General features: G+C 41.3%; 1 protein-coding gene across 7 annotated transcripts in view; it reads left to right on the forward strand.

Moving 5' to 3' along the window:
- The window catches only part of trak1a (trafficking protein, kinesin binding 1a), a 45,649-nt gene that overhangs the window by 17,859 nt on the left and 9,443 nt on the right, over positions 1-18,347 (forward strand). For 2 of the 7 annotated variants that reach the window (XM_020091356.2, XM_020091354.2), the window contains 12 exons: positions 811-1,005; positions 11,490-11,566; positions 12,888-13,004; positions 13,180-13,280; positions 13,509-13,617; positions 13,887-13,965; positions 14,109-14,239; positions 14,803-14,877; positions 15,552-15,689; positions 15,914-15,990; positions 16,127-16,366; positions 16,725-17,050. In XM_020091356.2, the coding sequence (XP_019946915.2) occupies positions 11,516-11,566; positions 12,888-13,004; positions 13,180-13,280; positions 13,509-13,617; positions 13,887-13,965; positions 14,109-14,239; positions 14,803-14,877; positions 15,552-15,689; positions 15,914-15,990; positions 16,127-16,366; positions 16,725-17,050 (1,444 nt within the window). In that variant the 5' untranslated portion in view covers positions 811-1,005; positions 11,490-11,515. Of the gene's footprint in view, positions 1-810; positions 1,006-3,403; positions 4,134-5,073; positions 5,194-7,624; positions 8,106-11,489; positions 11,567-12,887; positions 13,005-13,179; positions 13,281-13,508; positions 13,618-13,886; positions 13,966-14,108; positions 14,240-14,802; positions 14,878-15,551; positions 15,690-15,913; positions 15,991-16,126; positions 16,367-16,724; positions 17,051-18,347 lie in introns of those variants that run through there. The other 5 variants (XR_011245977.1, XM_069538014.1, XM_069538013.1 and 2 more) reach the window with 4 other exon arrangements.

Below are 18,347 nucleotides of genomic sequence, written 5' to 3' on the forward strand. Positions count from 1 at the left end.
GAAAACACTGCTGGAGGGAGTTCATTTTGTATTGTCATCACTTATCCTCCTAAGCTTGTTTTTATATGTATGACTTTTCCTTGGCTGCAGTGTCTCGTAGTTAGTGTGTTGACTTCCCCTCCAACTGTGCCCTCTTGTGTATTTTATGTTCCTTTTAGAGATTTATACTGAATCTCTATCAGCTGGCTGCACAAAGAGAAGAGAAATAAATACTGTAGAACAAAAGAAAAAAAGCAATGTAACGTCTACGAAAGGAAACGAAGATGTGTTTTGGGCTCTGTGATACTGTTGCATTACTCACAATTTGGGTTTATGAGTCTAGATAATGGGGGATATATGTGTACATATATGTATATATATTCTTTTTACATTTCTCACACCATTGCTGTCATGTGTCACTTGTATTATTTATCACCATCTTAGATGACCAGTGCAGGTACTAAGCTAAGTTACTAATTTAATTTGATTTACTTAGGGGTGACATTGGACATAATTAACCTTTTTCCTGAGTTCTACAAAGAATTTGCAACAAGAAGTTGGCTAGTTCCTGAGATGGCCACTAGAGAGCACCATGTACTTTCAACTCAGATAAACTGCTGAGATGTCTTCCTTCAACTGAAAATAGGATTATCAAATCAATTTAAATGACCAGAATTGGCACTGCGCCCATCACCAACCTCGGCCCCTGCTGATGACAACATTGCTTCTTTCCACTGCCTGTAATCTGTTATTGAAAACAAGATTTAAGAAAATATTATTTCTAAAGAAAAGAACATTAACCATTCAGTGTCTCTTTGTCTTTCTCTACAGATGTGTGTAACAGTACTGATTTGCCAGAGCTTGAGATCATCAGTTTATTGGAGGAGCAGCTGCCGGTCTACAAGCTGAGGGCTGACACCATCTTCGGCTACGACCAAGATGATTGGCTGCACACGCCACTGGTGGCCCCCGACTCTGCCCTCGACCTGACCACTGAACAGATAGATGAGACCCTCAAATACTTCTGTAAGTCCAGCATATACTGTTCTAATATGTGTGGCTATATAACTGAAATGTTTAAAATTAAAAGCACAAAACTGAAGTCACACTAGAAATAGAAAATTTGACTTTTAGTTTTTTCCTTCAGGAAACTGTTATTGAACTGCGACATTGAGGATTTGAGAAGGAGAGGTTTGAGATATAGATTTGATCATGACCTTGAGTGAGCAGGATTCAGAGGATAAAGAGAGAGAGAGATATGGCCATCTGCCCGACACAGTGTAGCTGTGACGGCTGGTCATGGTTGCCACAACAAACACACCTGACGGCTCTCCCTCTCAATCTCTGGTGGCTGCTGTTTTGCGCTCACTCCTCTCTTGTGTTATTATGCATGTGTCTGATCAAACTAAAAGTTGTCTTGTGGTTGCCCTCAAGCCACACATACTCACTTGCATTCAAATGGAAAATAAATTATTCAGGTATAATTCACGTTGGCCTAAAGAGTGACTCAGAGTAAAATCAAGATCTAAAAATAGACAGAGTGTCTTATAAATAGGCTCAACGAAGAACTTTAACCTCACCTCGAGGCCCCATACTGACATCTGACACCTCGGACTTGACATTGATCGGTCAGCCAGGCTAAGAGACAATGACAAGGCCTTGCTACATAAGGAACAACACAGGATATTCTGCTAGGGCTGCTTTAATAAAATATAGAACATTACTTTTGTGCTTTATTGTAACTGTTATGTAGCTGTTGACCATTATTATCAACCATCTTAAAAAAACTAAAAAATATGGGATTTTATGCTCAACAATAAACAGATGAGATCTTTCTTTCCTTTAGATGATTGTTCAACTCAGAGGATTATTCAATGTATTTATATAAATAAGCAGGCATCGAGAGGCGTTTCAATTTTAATAACATCCTTTCGTGCGGCCACACAGAATCATTCTAGCTAATGCAATGGCTGGAACTTAAGCAAGATGTGATGCTGAAGATGATGATGAAGATGATGCTCACAGCTGGTTCTAGCCTAAGCAACATGCTAAAACAGTTCCTCACCTCTTTACATTATTTGTATTTGTTGTTTTATTTCAGGCCAGAGGAGAATAACTGGACACTTTTTGTGGTGTCCTTCTGTTTTTTATCAATATCTTGTAACATATCAGTAATCGGCTGTATGACAGCTCTTTGAGACAAACTGACACTGAAACTATTTGACTTTGTCTGCTTCTAGCAGCCCCGCAGCAGCAACAACGTTCCTTCATAAACAATTTGATAGTTTCTTAGCTATTAGCTCCTCAATCACCACAAAACGTGCCTGCGGGACAATGTCTCTGTCAGAATGTGGCCTTGAGAAAGCTGCTTGTTGGGCAACAAACTCCACTGAAGAGCATTTTGTCCGTGCTAGCTGAATGCTTCCAGCTGCTATCAATGCTAGAGTTGTCTATTTCATCCTAGTGACCACATGCTTTCAAACTAAGCAGTGATTTGAAAAGAAAGTTGCCTGTTTTGTTTTCATCAATTGTCTCCTGAGCTGCTTCAAATAGTCTCCAAGGCTGTATACAGCTTAGTTTTGTTTATTTTGCCACTACATACATTTTAAATGCATAGATGAAAAGGTAGGAATGTGTGTGAAGTTTCGTCGAAACCAGGATAAAAAAGGAAATAATTAGTTGTAGTAATATTATTAGTAAAGCAGAAGAAAGAGGTAAATCAGGGGTTTCCCACCTTTGATATAGAGAGTGTTTTATTGTAATTTTATAATTGCATAGCAATTGGAATTTTGCACAAAAAAGTATTAAAAACATCTAAGACTTATATATATATTGATTGTTTATACTACACGAGTGGAGTTATGCTATATGCATGTTCATGCAGTAATAGCACATGAGCTGTATTGAGCTGATGTAACATCACTGCATCACAGAAGTAAAGTCTGGAGCAGTAATGACTCTAGTTCTGCCTTTATTAGTATAGAAATATCTGCAAGTGCCTTAATCCCTTAATTCATACATTGAATTTAGTTTGTATTGTTTTTGGGATGCAGCCTACTTTGCATTTTGCTTTTGCTGTGATCAGACCCCTGCACTCTGTCTGCCATGCTCTGTGCATGTGGTTGTATCATCACCCCCCTGATAAAACAGCCAATCACTGAATACCATTCATGCTCATTCATTTTTGGGTTAGCCACGTCATCTCTGCCAACACTACACTAACTCGCCTCTACATGCTGCTCAGCCTCAGGCCTTGGAGTCTGAGCCCGGTTACTATAGCAACCACACAGAAGGACGAAGTAGAGGAGAGGAGGGATAGATGCTTACATAGGAACGGGGGTGGGTGGGAGTAAGCTGGGGACAGCACTCTGTCTGATTGGCTGTTGACGATCTCTAAACCCGCCCACCCCACTGTGTCATGATTTTCATCACTTCTGCTGCAAAACCCGTGACTGCTGCTGCTGCTGCTGCTGCTGCTTGCTCACTCTCTGTACCTCTGTGTTGAGTCATTGTGAAGAGATGTCCATGTGCAGCGGTAGTGCTGTCACTAAGCAAGGACTGTTACAAAAGGGAGGACAGCGTTTGTAATTTGACCTCAGAAAGACTCGGACAGAGGACACACTGGGAGGAGCAGAAACTGACAAGAAGCTCTGAATGGATATGAACAGGACAGAGGATCAAATCTGACTGAAGCTGTGGAGTGACTGAGTCAAACTGATGGACAGAGAAGAAAGACGGAGATCTTGAAGACAGATGGCACAATGACTGTCAGGAATCAGGAATTCCTGCTCGACCAAGGACAATAAAATGACACGCAAAAAAAATGGCACCAGCACCACAACAAACATGGAGCGTCATACGCTGACAGTTTGCTGCTAATGAGAGAGGGGCACAGAGAGAACATATGATGAGCCTGGGCAGACTCCCACCAACAACGCCAGCTGGTCATTGCTAAGCATGCTGGGATAGCAGCACTTGGCACTCAGTAACTGACCGACGGAGGAGATGCTACAGCTAAGTATGCTGGGACATTTGAAACAGTACAGCTGTGTGTAGAGCAGTGAGGATGAAGAGACGAGCCCAGAGCAGAGGCCAGAGGTTTGTCAAGGCAGACTACTATGAACTGGACTGGTACTATGAAGAGTGCACTGATGGTAAGACAACAGTCTGCTGCAGTTACATGCTCTGACATGTGAGTCACAGTACTTGACTGGTGTTATTGGGACTGTACATGTATTTCGATGCTGGGAGCTCAACTATTGCAGGATATGCTCAGAGTCTACCAAAACAAGACAGGGGGCTAGGGAGACATTTTTTTGCAAAGTATAAAAGTCCAAATCTCAACTTCTATGTAATGAAGCTCTAGAGAAAACTCATTAAGAGTTTTAGAGGGTGGCTTGAATATTGTATTACATAGGGCCGGGCAAAATTTGAAACCCTTATTTATAAGCAGAGAATGACAAAGGCTTGAAACAACGTTGACTTATTTCTTCCTGTTTGTTTCCGTCAAAGACAACCCAGTGAGTGTGTCCCTGTGGACTGACATTCAGACCAAAGACAGATGTTACAGAGAAGACAAATATAGCAGCATTAAAGCTGCAGCTACAGCGGAGTGTGGCTGCTGGACACAGAAGGTGATGTAACAGGTGTTGTCTCTGTGGCAGCTGAGTCAGTGTGGCTTCCAGATTTAGAGCCAAAGGAGTAGCTTCTCTGACTGTGGGTGGAGAAGTGCGACTGGGCACGGTTCTTCTCTGTTGGCTCGGGACCATGCCGTCCTACAGATCACATATTCCCATGTTAATAGTAAGAATAGATGTAGAGAAGATTTAGGCAGGTTGATTGTTACTCAAGACAAAGTGGACAAATAAAATCTCCAAATCAGTGCATTTGGAATTTTATTTTAAACGATCTTAACATGTCAGTGTAATTCTATTGGTTTCAGAGACTGGCAAAAACAAAGCAAAACAAACAGACAAATCAGTATTAAGAGTAACTTTTGCATACAGAGCTTTACCCATTTATCGTAGACTTTGGTGCAGTGCATTTATGTAATGTTCCCGTTTGTTACGACTCCTTGTTTTTATTGTCTTGCAGCTACTGTGTGTAACTGTGGGAGGTATAATTCTACAGATTGATCCACACACACACAGCCAAGACATGTGGAGGACCAATGGTGCCTGGCCATGTGACATGTAATGGCAGGTTATAGCAGTGGTAGGTTTATTACCAGCCTCCCGCCCTCCTCCCTCTCTTCACCTTTCTATCATATTCTGTCTCTCCCATCTTGTCTTGGTGTTGTTGTCACGTGTGATGCAGCTTGTTATGATCCATCTCTCGATGATCTATGAAAAGCAGCTATCTCCTGCAATAATTGTTTTACATTTGGCTAAACTTTGATTTTAATGTGAATGTCAGTGATGTGGTGAAATACAGTGTGATCTTCGAGTTGTTATGTGAACCATATTATCCAGGATGCTCAGTAGAACTAGTTACATAACCGTTTGAGATGGCTCAGCACCTCCTCAGTGTGAAGCTGTGCAGCTACAACAGCTGCAATGTTATTCAGCTGTGGCTGCCAGCTCAGGGTTGATTTCCAGTCTGTTGGTAATGCACTGTTTTCGAGATAAATGTGTCCTGCTAGACACTGAAGATCTGTGCTTGATGCCAAACTGATCAAATACAAAATGAAGAGTGGTGTGAAGGATCTTTGATACAGCCTCTCGTTGAGTGTAGAGGCAGAAATAGAAAGCAGCTGCCTGGTTAGTTTTATTCTGATGTGGAAGTAGGTTGTGCTTATATTTAGCTCAGTGATTTGCATGCTGCTCATAGCCACTCTTGTCATTAGCAGCCTGCCAAATATTCTCTGGCACCTTTGGAAACCTTCAAAACAAATGGCTGGTTGGGCAGAGGGTCGCCAGGACAGAGGTCTGGGGCTGGAAAACAAGGCAGACTATTCTTTCAGTGGGGATGTGACAGGCTGGGGGGATGGTTTCAGGAAAAAGAATAAGGCTGGGACACAAAACATGGACTTTTGCTTCAGCATTTAAGTTTTGATGTTGTTTTTTGCACTGAAAACCTGTTATGTGTATGTTTCCAAGTCTATATAGACTGATACAGGACATATACATGTTACTGTTCAAAGTGTTATTGTGTCTTACTGTTATTTTCTGATAAACTGCTGTTTACAAAATCACAAACTACAAAAGTATGTCCATTGAAGTTTGATAAGCCAGTGAGGTGAAAGGACTGTGGTTGTGTAGAATGGAGGGAAAAAAACAAGTGGAGTGCAAAGAGTGAATGTGACCAGAAAAGCAATGGGAGTGGGAAAACACTGCTCTGAGGCACCAGGTTTTTTTTGTCCAGGTCTCTTTTGTCGCGTCCATACAACCATTGAGTGGAGTTACTCAAGCATGCAGGACAGTACTGAGCTGGCATCAGTTTTCGACACCAATTACAGTGATTATAACAGTTGAGCTGTTACTAATGGGCAGAAAGTTTGACTGCTTTCATGTGGCCAGTATGAATTTATGAAGGATCGCAAGCAAAAATGTATTCAGCTCAGATGTGTCATTCAATTTGTATGTAAAAATAACAAATTAATAAATTACACTTTGCAGAAATAAACAAGTTTTGAATGCAATAGAATTCACAGTTTTTCTCTATTCTAACTAAAACATAATAGAAACTAAGATATTAACAACATTAAAAATCACCAACAACCACCACCACCACCAAGAACCTACAACAACTACCAATAACAACACACCACCACCAAATACAACCAACAACCACCGACAATAACTACAACCAACAACAACAGCACCACCACCAACAACAACAACAAACCAATCACAACCAGCAACAACCACCACCAATGATAACAAATGGCAACAACCACAAACATCTGCCAACTACAACCAACTACAACCACCACAACCAACATTAATAATAACCAACAGATACAACAACCACCACCAGTTATCTTAAAGCAAATATGTAGAGACATATGTATTTAACCCAACAGGTATTATATTGTGGTTTGTCCATTATATGGCACATTTTAAAACTATGTTTGAACATCCCTTCGTTCATTTTGTGTCTCTGCCACCCTCACAGCCTGAAGTGAGCATTCTCTCTTCCTTAAACACTGTATGTGTGAAACGCTTCCATTCACCTGTGAAGGTTTGACTGTTTGGCCCCACCCTGGAAACAGGTGCACGTCTATTGTTGTTTTCTCTGCCCTGTCACCATAGAGGCTGAACAGACTGTACCAAGGGATTTTCTCTGGAGGGGGGTGACACATGAGTCTTTCCTCTCTATGAACTTGACACACCTGAGTAACACGTGTGTCCCTTAGCAGCTGGTGTAGGTGCACGTCTGAACCATTTTAACCCATCGAGCAGAAAAGGCTGAAATGATCAGTTGAGGATTACTGGGATAAAGAGAAAGATTACAGATACTTTTTTCTGTTGTGTTAAATTTATTCTAACCTATTTCTTTATAACTTTTCAAGTGTTGATGAAAAGTCCACCCCCCTGTCTGTGATAAAGTAGAGCAGGCCATTCAGTGCCCAGTCACAGCGATGAAGGGGAGGAGTCGGGGGAGATATCTGGCTACAGAGCTTCAACAAGGGACAAATGATACACACACTTTAAGAAACATACACAGCAGACACAGCTTGTACTTAATGGATATACACACACCGACCATGAAACACACACATACACTATCCACACTTTATCTCCTGTCACACAAGCTAGATAGTCATGTACTTTCTAATCAAGGCACACCCACAGTAGCTATTGAGTAATAGATTAAAACACCCTTAGATGCACACAGCACAGGTAGGAGCCATGGCGTTGCACCGGCAGGCTTTGTGGTTTACTGGTTAGCCGTCACGCCAGAGCGAGGGATGGCACTCCTCACATCTGCTGAGGACGACCTGGACTGCTCCTACCAGGAGGATGAGGATTATGATTGTCTGCCCATTCGTGGGAGCACAGAGCAGGAGGGTGAAGAGGAGAATGTGGAACAGGAAGAGGAGTATGTCTGTTTTCCCACTCGAGGAAGTACAGAGCAGGAGGAGGAAGAGGAGATGGATGAAGAGCAACAAGTTCTGTGTGAAGGTAGATGGTCATCTTTGATTCCGGGCATCTTCTCTGATGTGCACACATCATTCTCTTGGTTCTAGTCTTTCAAGCACAGTGTATCTGACCTGGATCAACAGTTTACAGAGTATCATGTCTCCTGTGGCTTTATCCTGCAGGTGCTGTCCTTTATGTTTGTGTTGTATCTGATCTCAGCCCAGTGTGGTTCATTTGAGGATCTGATCAAATATCAGTTTGGCTCTTTATTCTTCATTAAGTACCAGCATGCTCCAGTTTACACTTAGGATATCAGAGAAATACACCTACAGGACATACAACTACAAATACACCTACGCCAACATAAATGTACATTGTCCAGCAGGTATGGAGGACTGTTCTATAATTTGATTAAAAGGGCTTTTATATCAAAATAAGAGAAATTCAATGGTTACTCTGTGTTCTGTATTATCAGAGGTATTTGGAGCACTGCAGACTCATGTCTCCACTTACTGTGGAATAAACCTGTTTTATAGTGGCAGTCAAGATGAATATCAACCCAGGTCCAATAAAGAAGCAGTACTCAGTTCCACAGACGTTGTTGGGGAAAGGATTAGACCTGACAAGGATAACATTTTCTTTTCAGTCCAGTGTTGGTGACTGTTGTCTTTGAACCTGTGTGTTGTCTGTTGCCCAGTAGCAGTCAGGATTATTAGGTTGTTAGGTTGTCTGTATCTCCAGACCTCTGGTTCACTCAGCCCCCCTGCTGCAAAGCAGACAGACACAAAACAAGCAGAGTCTGCTAATGGATTCATATTAAGGTTCAATCACCTTTGAATTAAAACCTCTCTTTTACAAGTATCTGCTCTGAGGCAGGTGATAGCACCTGTTGTGACCATGATTCAAAGACTTGAACATGTTTCTCCTTGTTATCCTCCATGTGACAAAGGAGAGGGAGCTGTCTAAAATTACCTGTTCTCAGTATAAAACACCAAGAAAACATCCTGATCATCTTCCAGCGTTAGGTTACACACTGATGGCTGGTGTCTTTCCCTCACCACCCAATACAGTAAATCATTGAAGTAATTACTTTGTCACTAACAGACCAGGAAATTGTTCTGTTTTTCTTCAGAGTTTTATTCCTGGTGTTTTTGAGTTGCAGTCTGGCAGAGATCCCAGACCCCATTTGTCATATTCAATTCAACCTTGTGTGTGTTTCCACATTGCTGCCTCCCTCTTGTATACTATCACTAAATTGTGCTGATGGAAGTTAGCCTGCCTACCGTATGTGCATACATGTACTTTTATTCATCCCTTTCTTGTGTGTTTTTATTAATCACTTACAGTAATAGACTGAATAGGGCGGGGTGAAATAAATGGGTATGTTTTTCAATAGAAAGCAAACTCACAGACACAAAGAAAGCATGACAGGATAACAGGCTGCACCTTGTGCTGTTAAGTGAACAATCTCATTTTATTTGTTGTTACCATGTAGCTCAAATCACTGAAACTTTCCTGACCTATGTACAACCTTGAAAACGAGTTCAGTGCCTCTGAAACTGCTCAGAAGCTTGAATGCCTTTTCCAATTTGGTTTGAAAAGTGGGTGTTATTCAATGATGCTGATGTGGAAGGTTCTTAACTAAAGCACAGTCAGTCTTCTGTCTTTGTTTTTAGCAGCCATGCACGTCCTGTGACGAGTGAGGATATGATAATAAGCTTTATTTGCATTGGCCAGCTCTATTTTGCATTCTGAGGCCTCAGACTATTTCTGTGAAAACTGAAATAGTCAAATGTTCTCTGTTGTAAAGGCATTTATCATCTTATCTCAATGAGACTCCTGGCACATAACATATGGCACATGAAGAGGATGAAATAAAAACATCCTTCTTATTCACCCCTCTGTGAATGTGACTTTGTTACCTTGTTTAGATAGTTGCTGTACAAATAAATGTATTATTATTATTACCTACGGAAAATTCTAATGAACCAAGGACCTCATTTATTATCAATGAGTTACTTTCAAAGAGCATAGAATTCTTTTGTTATGCCCCAGACAGGCTCACAGTGATTAAGTGATATATTCTGTTACTGAGATCTGTCTGAATTTTGACCTCTGTACTGAAAGCTAACTTTGATGAGCTCATAATGAACTTGTTCTGCTGTAGCAGGAATAGCAGCACTGGGGTGTGGCTCTCCACAAATCAATGTGGAGTGTGTGTGTACGTGTGTATGTGTGTGCATGTGTGCGTGTGCTGCTCCCAGTATGTAATCTAACATGTGTCCACATTGTGCGTTAGAAACAATGAGAATCTTATGTAATATACGGTCAGGTTATCTGTTGACAACGACTGCACCTCATTTATATCAGAGGGTGGAGTGGAGTAAATATTAGAAACACCCCAGTGTTTGTTTGAAAGCATGCGTTCAGTCATTTTCCTGCTCTGTGTCATATTTTATTACAGGTTTTAGATACTGCAGCTATAGATAGAAAATAGATTTTCAACAATTACTCAATCCTCAATTTTTTTGCCCACAAAAGGAACAACGTACACACATTTAGAAATCTTTTCTAACCTACAATAGAGAAAGTTGACAACTGATTTCGACATGAGAGATGCAATCACAGTGTCAGTACTGTAGAAGAGATGAAGCTGCTCCTGATGCTTGGAATAAATGTTATACAGTAACACATTTAATACATGGTGCACTATCATGCTTTCTTACTGAATGCACACTGTCATCTTTTGGGGGTATTTTCTGTCCTGTCCATCCTTCCACCCATTATCTTTACTGCTTACCCTTTGAGGGTTGTGGGGGGCAGAGCTGTCGTTGGGGCAAAAGGCAGGAGGCACCCCGGACAGCTCACTGCCATTTCACAGGGCAAACATATAGAAACAAACAACTCATATTCACACCTATGGACAATCTATTCTGAAATTAACTTAACCTCAATCTAGGTCAAGACCCATATCTCTACTTCTCTGCCTGTCTTTGGCCTGCCCCTCTGTCTCTTGCCACCTGGAGTCCATCTCAGCTTTATGGATCATATCAGCGAACATCCTCAGGACATTACCGAGCCATCTGATCCCTCTCGTCTTGATATCTAGGGACATGTTCCTTCTTTTGCAGGTCCTCATTGGATATTTTCTTTGGCCATTAGATCACATTGCCTTTGTTCATGACTTTCTGCACCACTCCTCACCACTCAGAAAAATATTGCGGTTTAGAGTCTAATCTTTGTGTTGATGCTGTACAGGGCTGGACTTCCAGATGTTACTGAGTCGACTGTAAGCGCCTCTTGCTTTGTTGAGCTGGGCCTTGATGTCCTTTTGGGCCACTGTGAGGTGAACAGTGCTAACCACTGCACCACCATGCCGCCCTGTCTGCCTCATAAAGACTTTTCTTTGTCTCTGTGTCTGTGCAGTGTTGTGTGCTGACAGAGTGGGCCAGATGACGAAGACCTACAGCGACATTGACGCTGTCACTCGACTGCTGGAAGAGGTAAGATCATGTCCAGTGAAATCAGGTTGAAAGTAGAAAAACACAAGGACTGGAGTTCAGGCAGATGCACTGTGATGTTTTAATGTGGTCTGAACACAGGTTGTTTTATGGGGTTCATGATGAAGGAAGTTTAAATGATATTCAAATCTGACTGATTCACATCGGCTGCTCAGTGAACCCCAGACTGAGAAGCAGCAGGACTTTGCTACATCATAAGTAAAAGCTGTAAAGTTAGTTAATTTGAATGAACCATAAAATTTAACTGATGAATTTACATGGTTTGTTACCATCGACACACAGACTACAAGAACGTTTTCACTATGCAAAAGCTACATATCTGTACTTATCTCCATTAGAGTGAATGGTTCACTTCCTTCGAATTTCCAATAATAATATTTACACTTCAGGTTTAGGGTTTTGTTTTCCTCATTGAAGTTTGGACATTGTGTTGTTTCCTCTGTTGTGTAATTCTTTTTACTGCTGCATGTCCTTTATATACATTTATTCAGAACACGCACGACCTTCATTTAGTTTTTCTTATATTATTCACACAAAGAAAGTGACACATTAATCTCTCAAAATGTTAAATTAGTAATTCAATCGCTGTGATTTGTATTTGGGGCACATTGAAGAAAATAATTGGAGAATATAGTCGTACTATACTCAGATGCAATTTAATGAAAAGAAACACTAAAGTCTTAATATTATAAGTAACATATAGTAATATATTAAAATATATACTTTTCGTGAAAAAAAAGTAAATGTTTCCGCTGGAAAAAAAGTAGAAAACAAGCTTCAAGGAGAACTTTTGCTCGCCGGAGTTTCACTTCTTCCAAAATCTTCAACCAATATTGTTGTTTCCTGAAAAACTATGAAACCCTTTTGAATAACACGCATGTGACCAACAATGTCCCTGCAGTCAACTACTACCAAAGATTTCCTCCTCAACAGAAAAGTGATTTTCTCTATTAGTCTGTGTGGAGGTTTCTTCTAAATAGTTTGTTGCTCAGTCTTTTCAAAGTCCTGATACTTACAATAAGTTGATGCTGATGAGCCAAAATGTTCAGTATCTTGTTATTTGTGAAACCTACATCAAAGTATAACTTAACAAGATGCTCCACATTCCTCAATTTATTCTCATAATATTCTTCTTTTATTATCTTCTAATAGTGAAATGATTCTCTTAATATTATGACTTGTTTCTCACAATAGTTTGAATTTATTCTTGAAATCTCAGACTTTTTTCTCCTTTAAGTGGCCCTAATGCTCAAAGTCAAAATGTTGCTGTTTATACACTGAACAAAACGTTGTCTGCATGCAGAAAGAGCGTGACCTGGAGTTAGCGGCTCGTATTGGACAGTCGCTGCTGAAGAAAAACAAAGCCCTCAGTGAGAGAAACGAGCTGCTGGAGGAGCAAGTAGAGCACATACGAGAGGAGGTACACAGTGACAGTGTTTGTGTGTTCATCTTTGTCTCGGTATGTGATCGATAATAAAATGCCTTTACGCATATGTACATATCAGGCTTTTTATAGAATCATTCAAACAACATTACATTGTACAGCATTAGCACTGTAACCATCTCTCTTTCTCTATTTGTTTTTCAACACACAGGTATCTCAGCTGCGTCACGACCTGTCCATGAAAGATGAGCTGTTACAGTTCTATGCCAGCGCTGCCGAGGAGAGCGAGGGGGAGTCTACAACCTCCACACCGTACGTCATGTCTCCTTACATCCTCTGCTTACATCACATTTTCTCCTCTCTCCTCCTGAATATTATGCAACAAGGTTACGCAACTGAATTTAAATCTAATGCAAACAAACACATAAAAACGTTTTCGTAAAGAACATATGTTTAAATTGTGACTGTGGTGTGAAGTAAACCAATACAACCAAATACAGCTCAACTCTTGTGTGTGTGTGTGTGTGTGTGTGTTTCCAGTGTGCATCCCACTGAAACCACTGTTCCTACTCCAACATTTTTTCCCCTGGACTCCCTGCAGAAGAAACTCAAAGATCTGGAGGAGGAAAACAAATCGTTGCGATCTGAGGTAGAAACACATTCAATGATTTTTGATATATATATATATATATATATATATAATTAGACATAAAAATTATCTGAAGAAGTGAATGTCAAACCAAAAATAATGATCATCATAATCTGATCCGTCACATTTTAAATTAGGAAGACAAACTTTTTATTTATAGGAAATAAATGTAATCACAATGTTCCTGAAGTGTGTTTGTTTCAATTAGAAAGTCTAACATTCAGCATTTGTGGTATTGATCAGTACTTTCTGTTTATTCTTCTCTGCAGGCCAATCATTTGGAGACAGAAACCATCTCCTACGAGGAGAAGGAGCAACAACTTGTCAATGACTGTGTCAAAGAACTACGTGAGTATTTGACTCACAGCAGCTCACTGGGGACTCTTCAGTGGTGTGAATCCCTCCCCCGCTCTCTGAGGCAGTGAGGCAGTAAAGAGGCAGCTGTAGTGGCAGGATCTCAGTTTCGCTGAGTCATCTGTTCTCGCTCCCAGGTGATGCCAACCTGCAGATTTCCTCTCTGGCCGAAGATCTGGCCAGGAAGTCTGAAGATGCCTCCAGACAGCAGGAGGAGATCACACACCTCCTCTCCCAGATAGTAGACCTCCAGAAGAAAGCCAAGCTGGTATGAAAACCCCTGGAATCTCTCACATTGTTGATACTAGTGCAGTGGCTGCAGTGGTGATGCTGGTTGCAGCTTTTTTTTCTGAAACTGTAAAAATGACCTCGAGCTGTGGCAAAATAAAGACCTGCTGCTGGACTCCCACCACAGAAGCCTGAAGCAGTGCCACTGCTGCTGCAGAGAGCTGTTCACCTGTTTATTTTAATTTGGTGACACTCTGCTCAGTACACAGAACGCCCACCTGGAGAATCAGGTTTATTGATATTGATAGTTTTTGCATATGAGCCACGCTTTACTTCCATGGGCCTCTAACAACACACATGCAAAGAGACTTCACAAGAGTGAAGCCACGACATATGTAGGGCACATACAGACAGATGTTTCTGGAATTATTAGATAGATAAATGTACTGAAGTTACATATCTACTGCTAGGAAGAGGAGAATATGTAGCATCAGTAATTCCATGTGTCTCATTTATGCATGTTCTGTATGTGCAACACAGCTGAGACTGTATCTTTAAGCTTCAGTATTTTTCATAGCAGTTATTTTGTTGCTGTATGTACAGTATGCCGTGGAGAACGAGGAGCTGACTCAGCACTTGGGAGCAGCCAAAGACGCCCAGCGACAACTCACTGCTGAGGTAAGGCAAACTACAACCTGCTGACTGGGACTTCACTCATTTAGCATCCTCCGCCAACACTTGATAACACTACGTTACTGTGGTTCAGTATAGACGTCCTCCGATATGAACTCGGGAGAATGTCCCTGAAATGGGGTCCGGGCTTTCTCTGGGTTTGCTTTTCTCATATGTAGAACACAGCAGGTGTTCAAACAACTCAGAAATCTCTGGAGCAGCATGCAGGAGGCAGTACATCGACACCAGCATCACCCCATATCAACAAACGCCCTCCAGTGTTATTGTATTTCTTAGTTGACATCTTGTCTGCCTCTATTGTGTGTAAAACCCTTTTTTCATTTTTTCTCAGTTTTGCATCTGACACGTTCTTTTAAATGTCACCGATGTGCCCACACGCTTGCGGTGAATCCCCCCTGATAACCTCCTGCTGTATTCTCTCCTGCGCTCTGACATTATCCAAGGTTTTTCCTTTGAGGCTAATAAGAGAAACTCTGCAGCAACTGACTCGAATCTTTGCGTTATCACATACAAGCCCTTAGTTCAGGAGATCATCTGGAGTTCAGTGCTCGTCTGAAAGCAGCTGATTTGAACAAAAAGTTTTTCAAGACAAAGCTGAACTATGCTTGAGCTTTTTGTTACACCAAGACGTCAACATCTCCTGCTTTTCCCTCCTTCAGCTGCAGGAGTTACAAGATAAGTATGCAGAGTGTATGGAGATGCTCCACGAAGCTCAGGAGGAACTGAAGAACCTGAGGAATAAAACTCTACCGCTCAACACACAGAGGCGGTTCCACTCTCTGGGCTTGTTCGCGATGGTGAGTTATGGAGCAGATGGTGGCAACAGAGAGGCGGGGATGAAGATAGCATCAGGGAAGCTTCATTCATTCAAATTTTTGCAACCCTATTTGGTTTTTGGTGGCGTCATTAGAAAGTAAACACTGTCAACCTATGAGCCAGTACTCTCACTAGAGTTCCACAGTAAGTTATACTGTGTGATCCTTGGTCGTTGTAGACTGACTTTACTTTTCTACTCCTCCAGGACTCTCTGGCAGCAGAAATCGAGGGCACCATGAGGAAGGAACTTCAGATGGATGATCCGGACGTAGAAGAGCAAAGGTAAACCCAGTTTTTTAAAACCTGCCTCACCTTAAACAAACAATATTAAGATGTTAGGCAAAGTCATTCTTCACGACTTTGCCTAACATCTTAATATTCATCCATTTTGTTATTTAATGTCATCATGTCTTTCCAGACTGCAACCAAAGCGTGTGTTCCAGACGGTGAAAAACCTCAACATAATGCGTCAGCAGCGTTCATCGCTAGCCCCCTCCCCACTCAACATCCCAGGGTCCAATCGGACGTCGTGCTTGACCTCGGGCCGCTCCAGCAGGGTGGGCACGCCGTGCTCCAACTCCATTTATGGTAGCGAGACAGGAAGTGGCATCATCCTGGACAACAGGACAAGCAGTATCCTGGAGAGTCCAGATGACGGGTATGGACGGTTTGACTCTGCAACACACATTTTAGATTTTTTTTGATTTGTTTGATTAGTTTATACAATTTATTTCCTGTTTGTCTCAAGTAACTAATGGGAAGCCACTCACTTCATCAGAACCTGGATTTGTTTCTGTTTGTAGGTAACCTTGGTGTTTGTTGATGTGTTTCTATGGTTTATGTTAGGATAGAGTTACTTGAAAAAAAGTACAGAAAGTTTCAGATTTCAGCCGTTATCTCCAGCCTTTTATCATCTGTCAACACAAATCTACTGGGTTTTACAAAATACAACAGATGCACTTAATACTTTTCAGACTTTTCAATGAAACTTAATTCAAATTTGTCTCCTGCTTCAGGTTGGAGGACTCGAACAAGCGCCCCCCTGGCACCCCAGGGACCCCAGGCAGCAGGGACCTTGAGGCGGCCCTGCGGCGTCTGTCCCTCCGCCGCGACAACTACTTCTCAGAAAAACGCTTCTTGGAAGAGGACAGGGAGAGAAAGTTGGCCTACCTGGCCAAAGAGGAGGAAAAAGGTGGGGAGGGTAGCGGAGGTCCAGGGACCCCAACTGAAAGCCTGCTGTCGATGTGCTCACATCCCTCCTTTGGAAGTGTCTGGTCGGGATACTCCTATACTGCAAGATCCTACCTGCCGGAGAAGTTGCAGATCGTAAAGCCGCTAGAAGGTGATGATTCCTCTCAGAGTCACAGAACCAGTAGTCCATGTAATCAGAAAGAGAATCCAAATAACAATTGTCAGAAAGCCGACAAACAGAATCGAACCCAGAGTGTGGCACAGAATTCAAATTGTGTTCTTCTGCATCCTCCTCAAAGTTCTACTCAGATCTGTCAACCACAAACACACAACCTAAGTCAGGCCATTCAGAAGCAGCAACAGAATCAATATGTGATTTCTCATAAAGGACATCAGTCCAAAATCGTTCTCAGTGCCACTCACGATCCTGCGACACTGCATAAGAGCTGCAGTTTAATGGAGCTGAGCAGCATGTCGAGCTCACAGTCTCACCTCAGAGCCCCGCTGGCGTTAGTCACTGGCCTGTTGGATGCGTTAGAGCATCAGGAAGGCAGTCTGAATCTGCAGCACTCATTTTACTTCAGACATACACAACCACGCTGCTGGTTTGAAATATAGACTGAGAGACAGCCAGCTGTGTGCTGCTGGTCTGACACATATAGTTTGTTAAAAAGTTACATTTTACAATTATGTGTTGTATATCTTTAATAAAAGCAGATTTAACTGGCTAAGTTAAGTTTAATCACACATTTTAACAATTAAACAAGTATATAAAAAAAAACATACCATAGAGGGTTGCACATTGCATAAAATGAATGTACATTAAGTTAACAGGGCTTCCTGGTGTTAAGGTCAGCACTTTACACTAACTTTGTAGTATGTGATATTTCAAATGGCACTTAATGTATTTTTAGTTTTTTGGTGTGTGCCTTATTTTTATAGAGGACCTTTATTATCCACAGTTATTTATTTTCATACTTTATTGGTTGTTGGGTTCGTACAGTTGACTTCTTATTATACTAGCTGTCAGGTGAATCTGAATATATTTCCTTTAACTGCAAAAATGCAATATTTGGCCTCTAAAGCATTCATCACAAAAATCATGTCCACTTGAGAAGGGGAGAAAGAGGTTTTTGTCCTGTGTTGTTGCACCACCTAGTGTTCAAACTGTTTAATGTGCCTCAAGACAAATAATAAATGTAAGTTTGAAATATAAAAACAGAATTGATTTTAGTTATTATACAACTAATCATTCTGGCTGCTGTCAGAGAAGTATAAAACAAACTTAAGTGCTGTCAGAGTACAGTATAAAAACAATCCACAGACTTCTTCATACATGACTTTGCTGTATGTACTGTCCTTTCACTCTTCTTTTATTCATCTTTTCCAGTTCTTTGTTCTGTTTGTCTTTTTCTTTGCACTTTCATTTCATTTTCTGCTCAACTTGT

The sequence above is a fragment of the Paralichthys olivaceus genome, chromosome 13 (assembly GCF_024713975.1).
Source record: "Paralichthys olivaceus isolate ysfri-2021 chromosome 13, ASM2471397v2, whole genome shotgun sequence".
Taxonomy (NCBI): Eukaryota; Metazoa; Chordata; class Actinopteri; order Pleuronectiformes; family Paralichthyidae; genus Paralichthys; species Paralichthys olivaceus.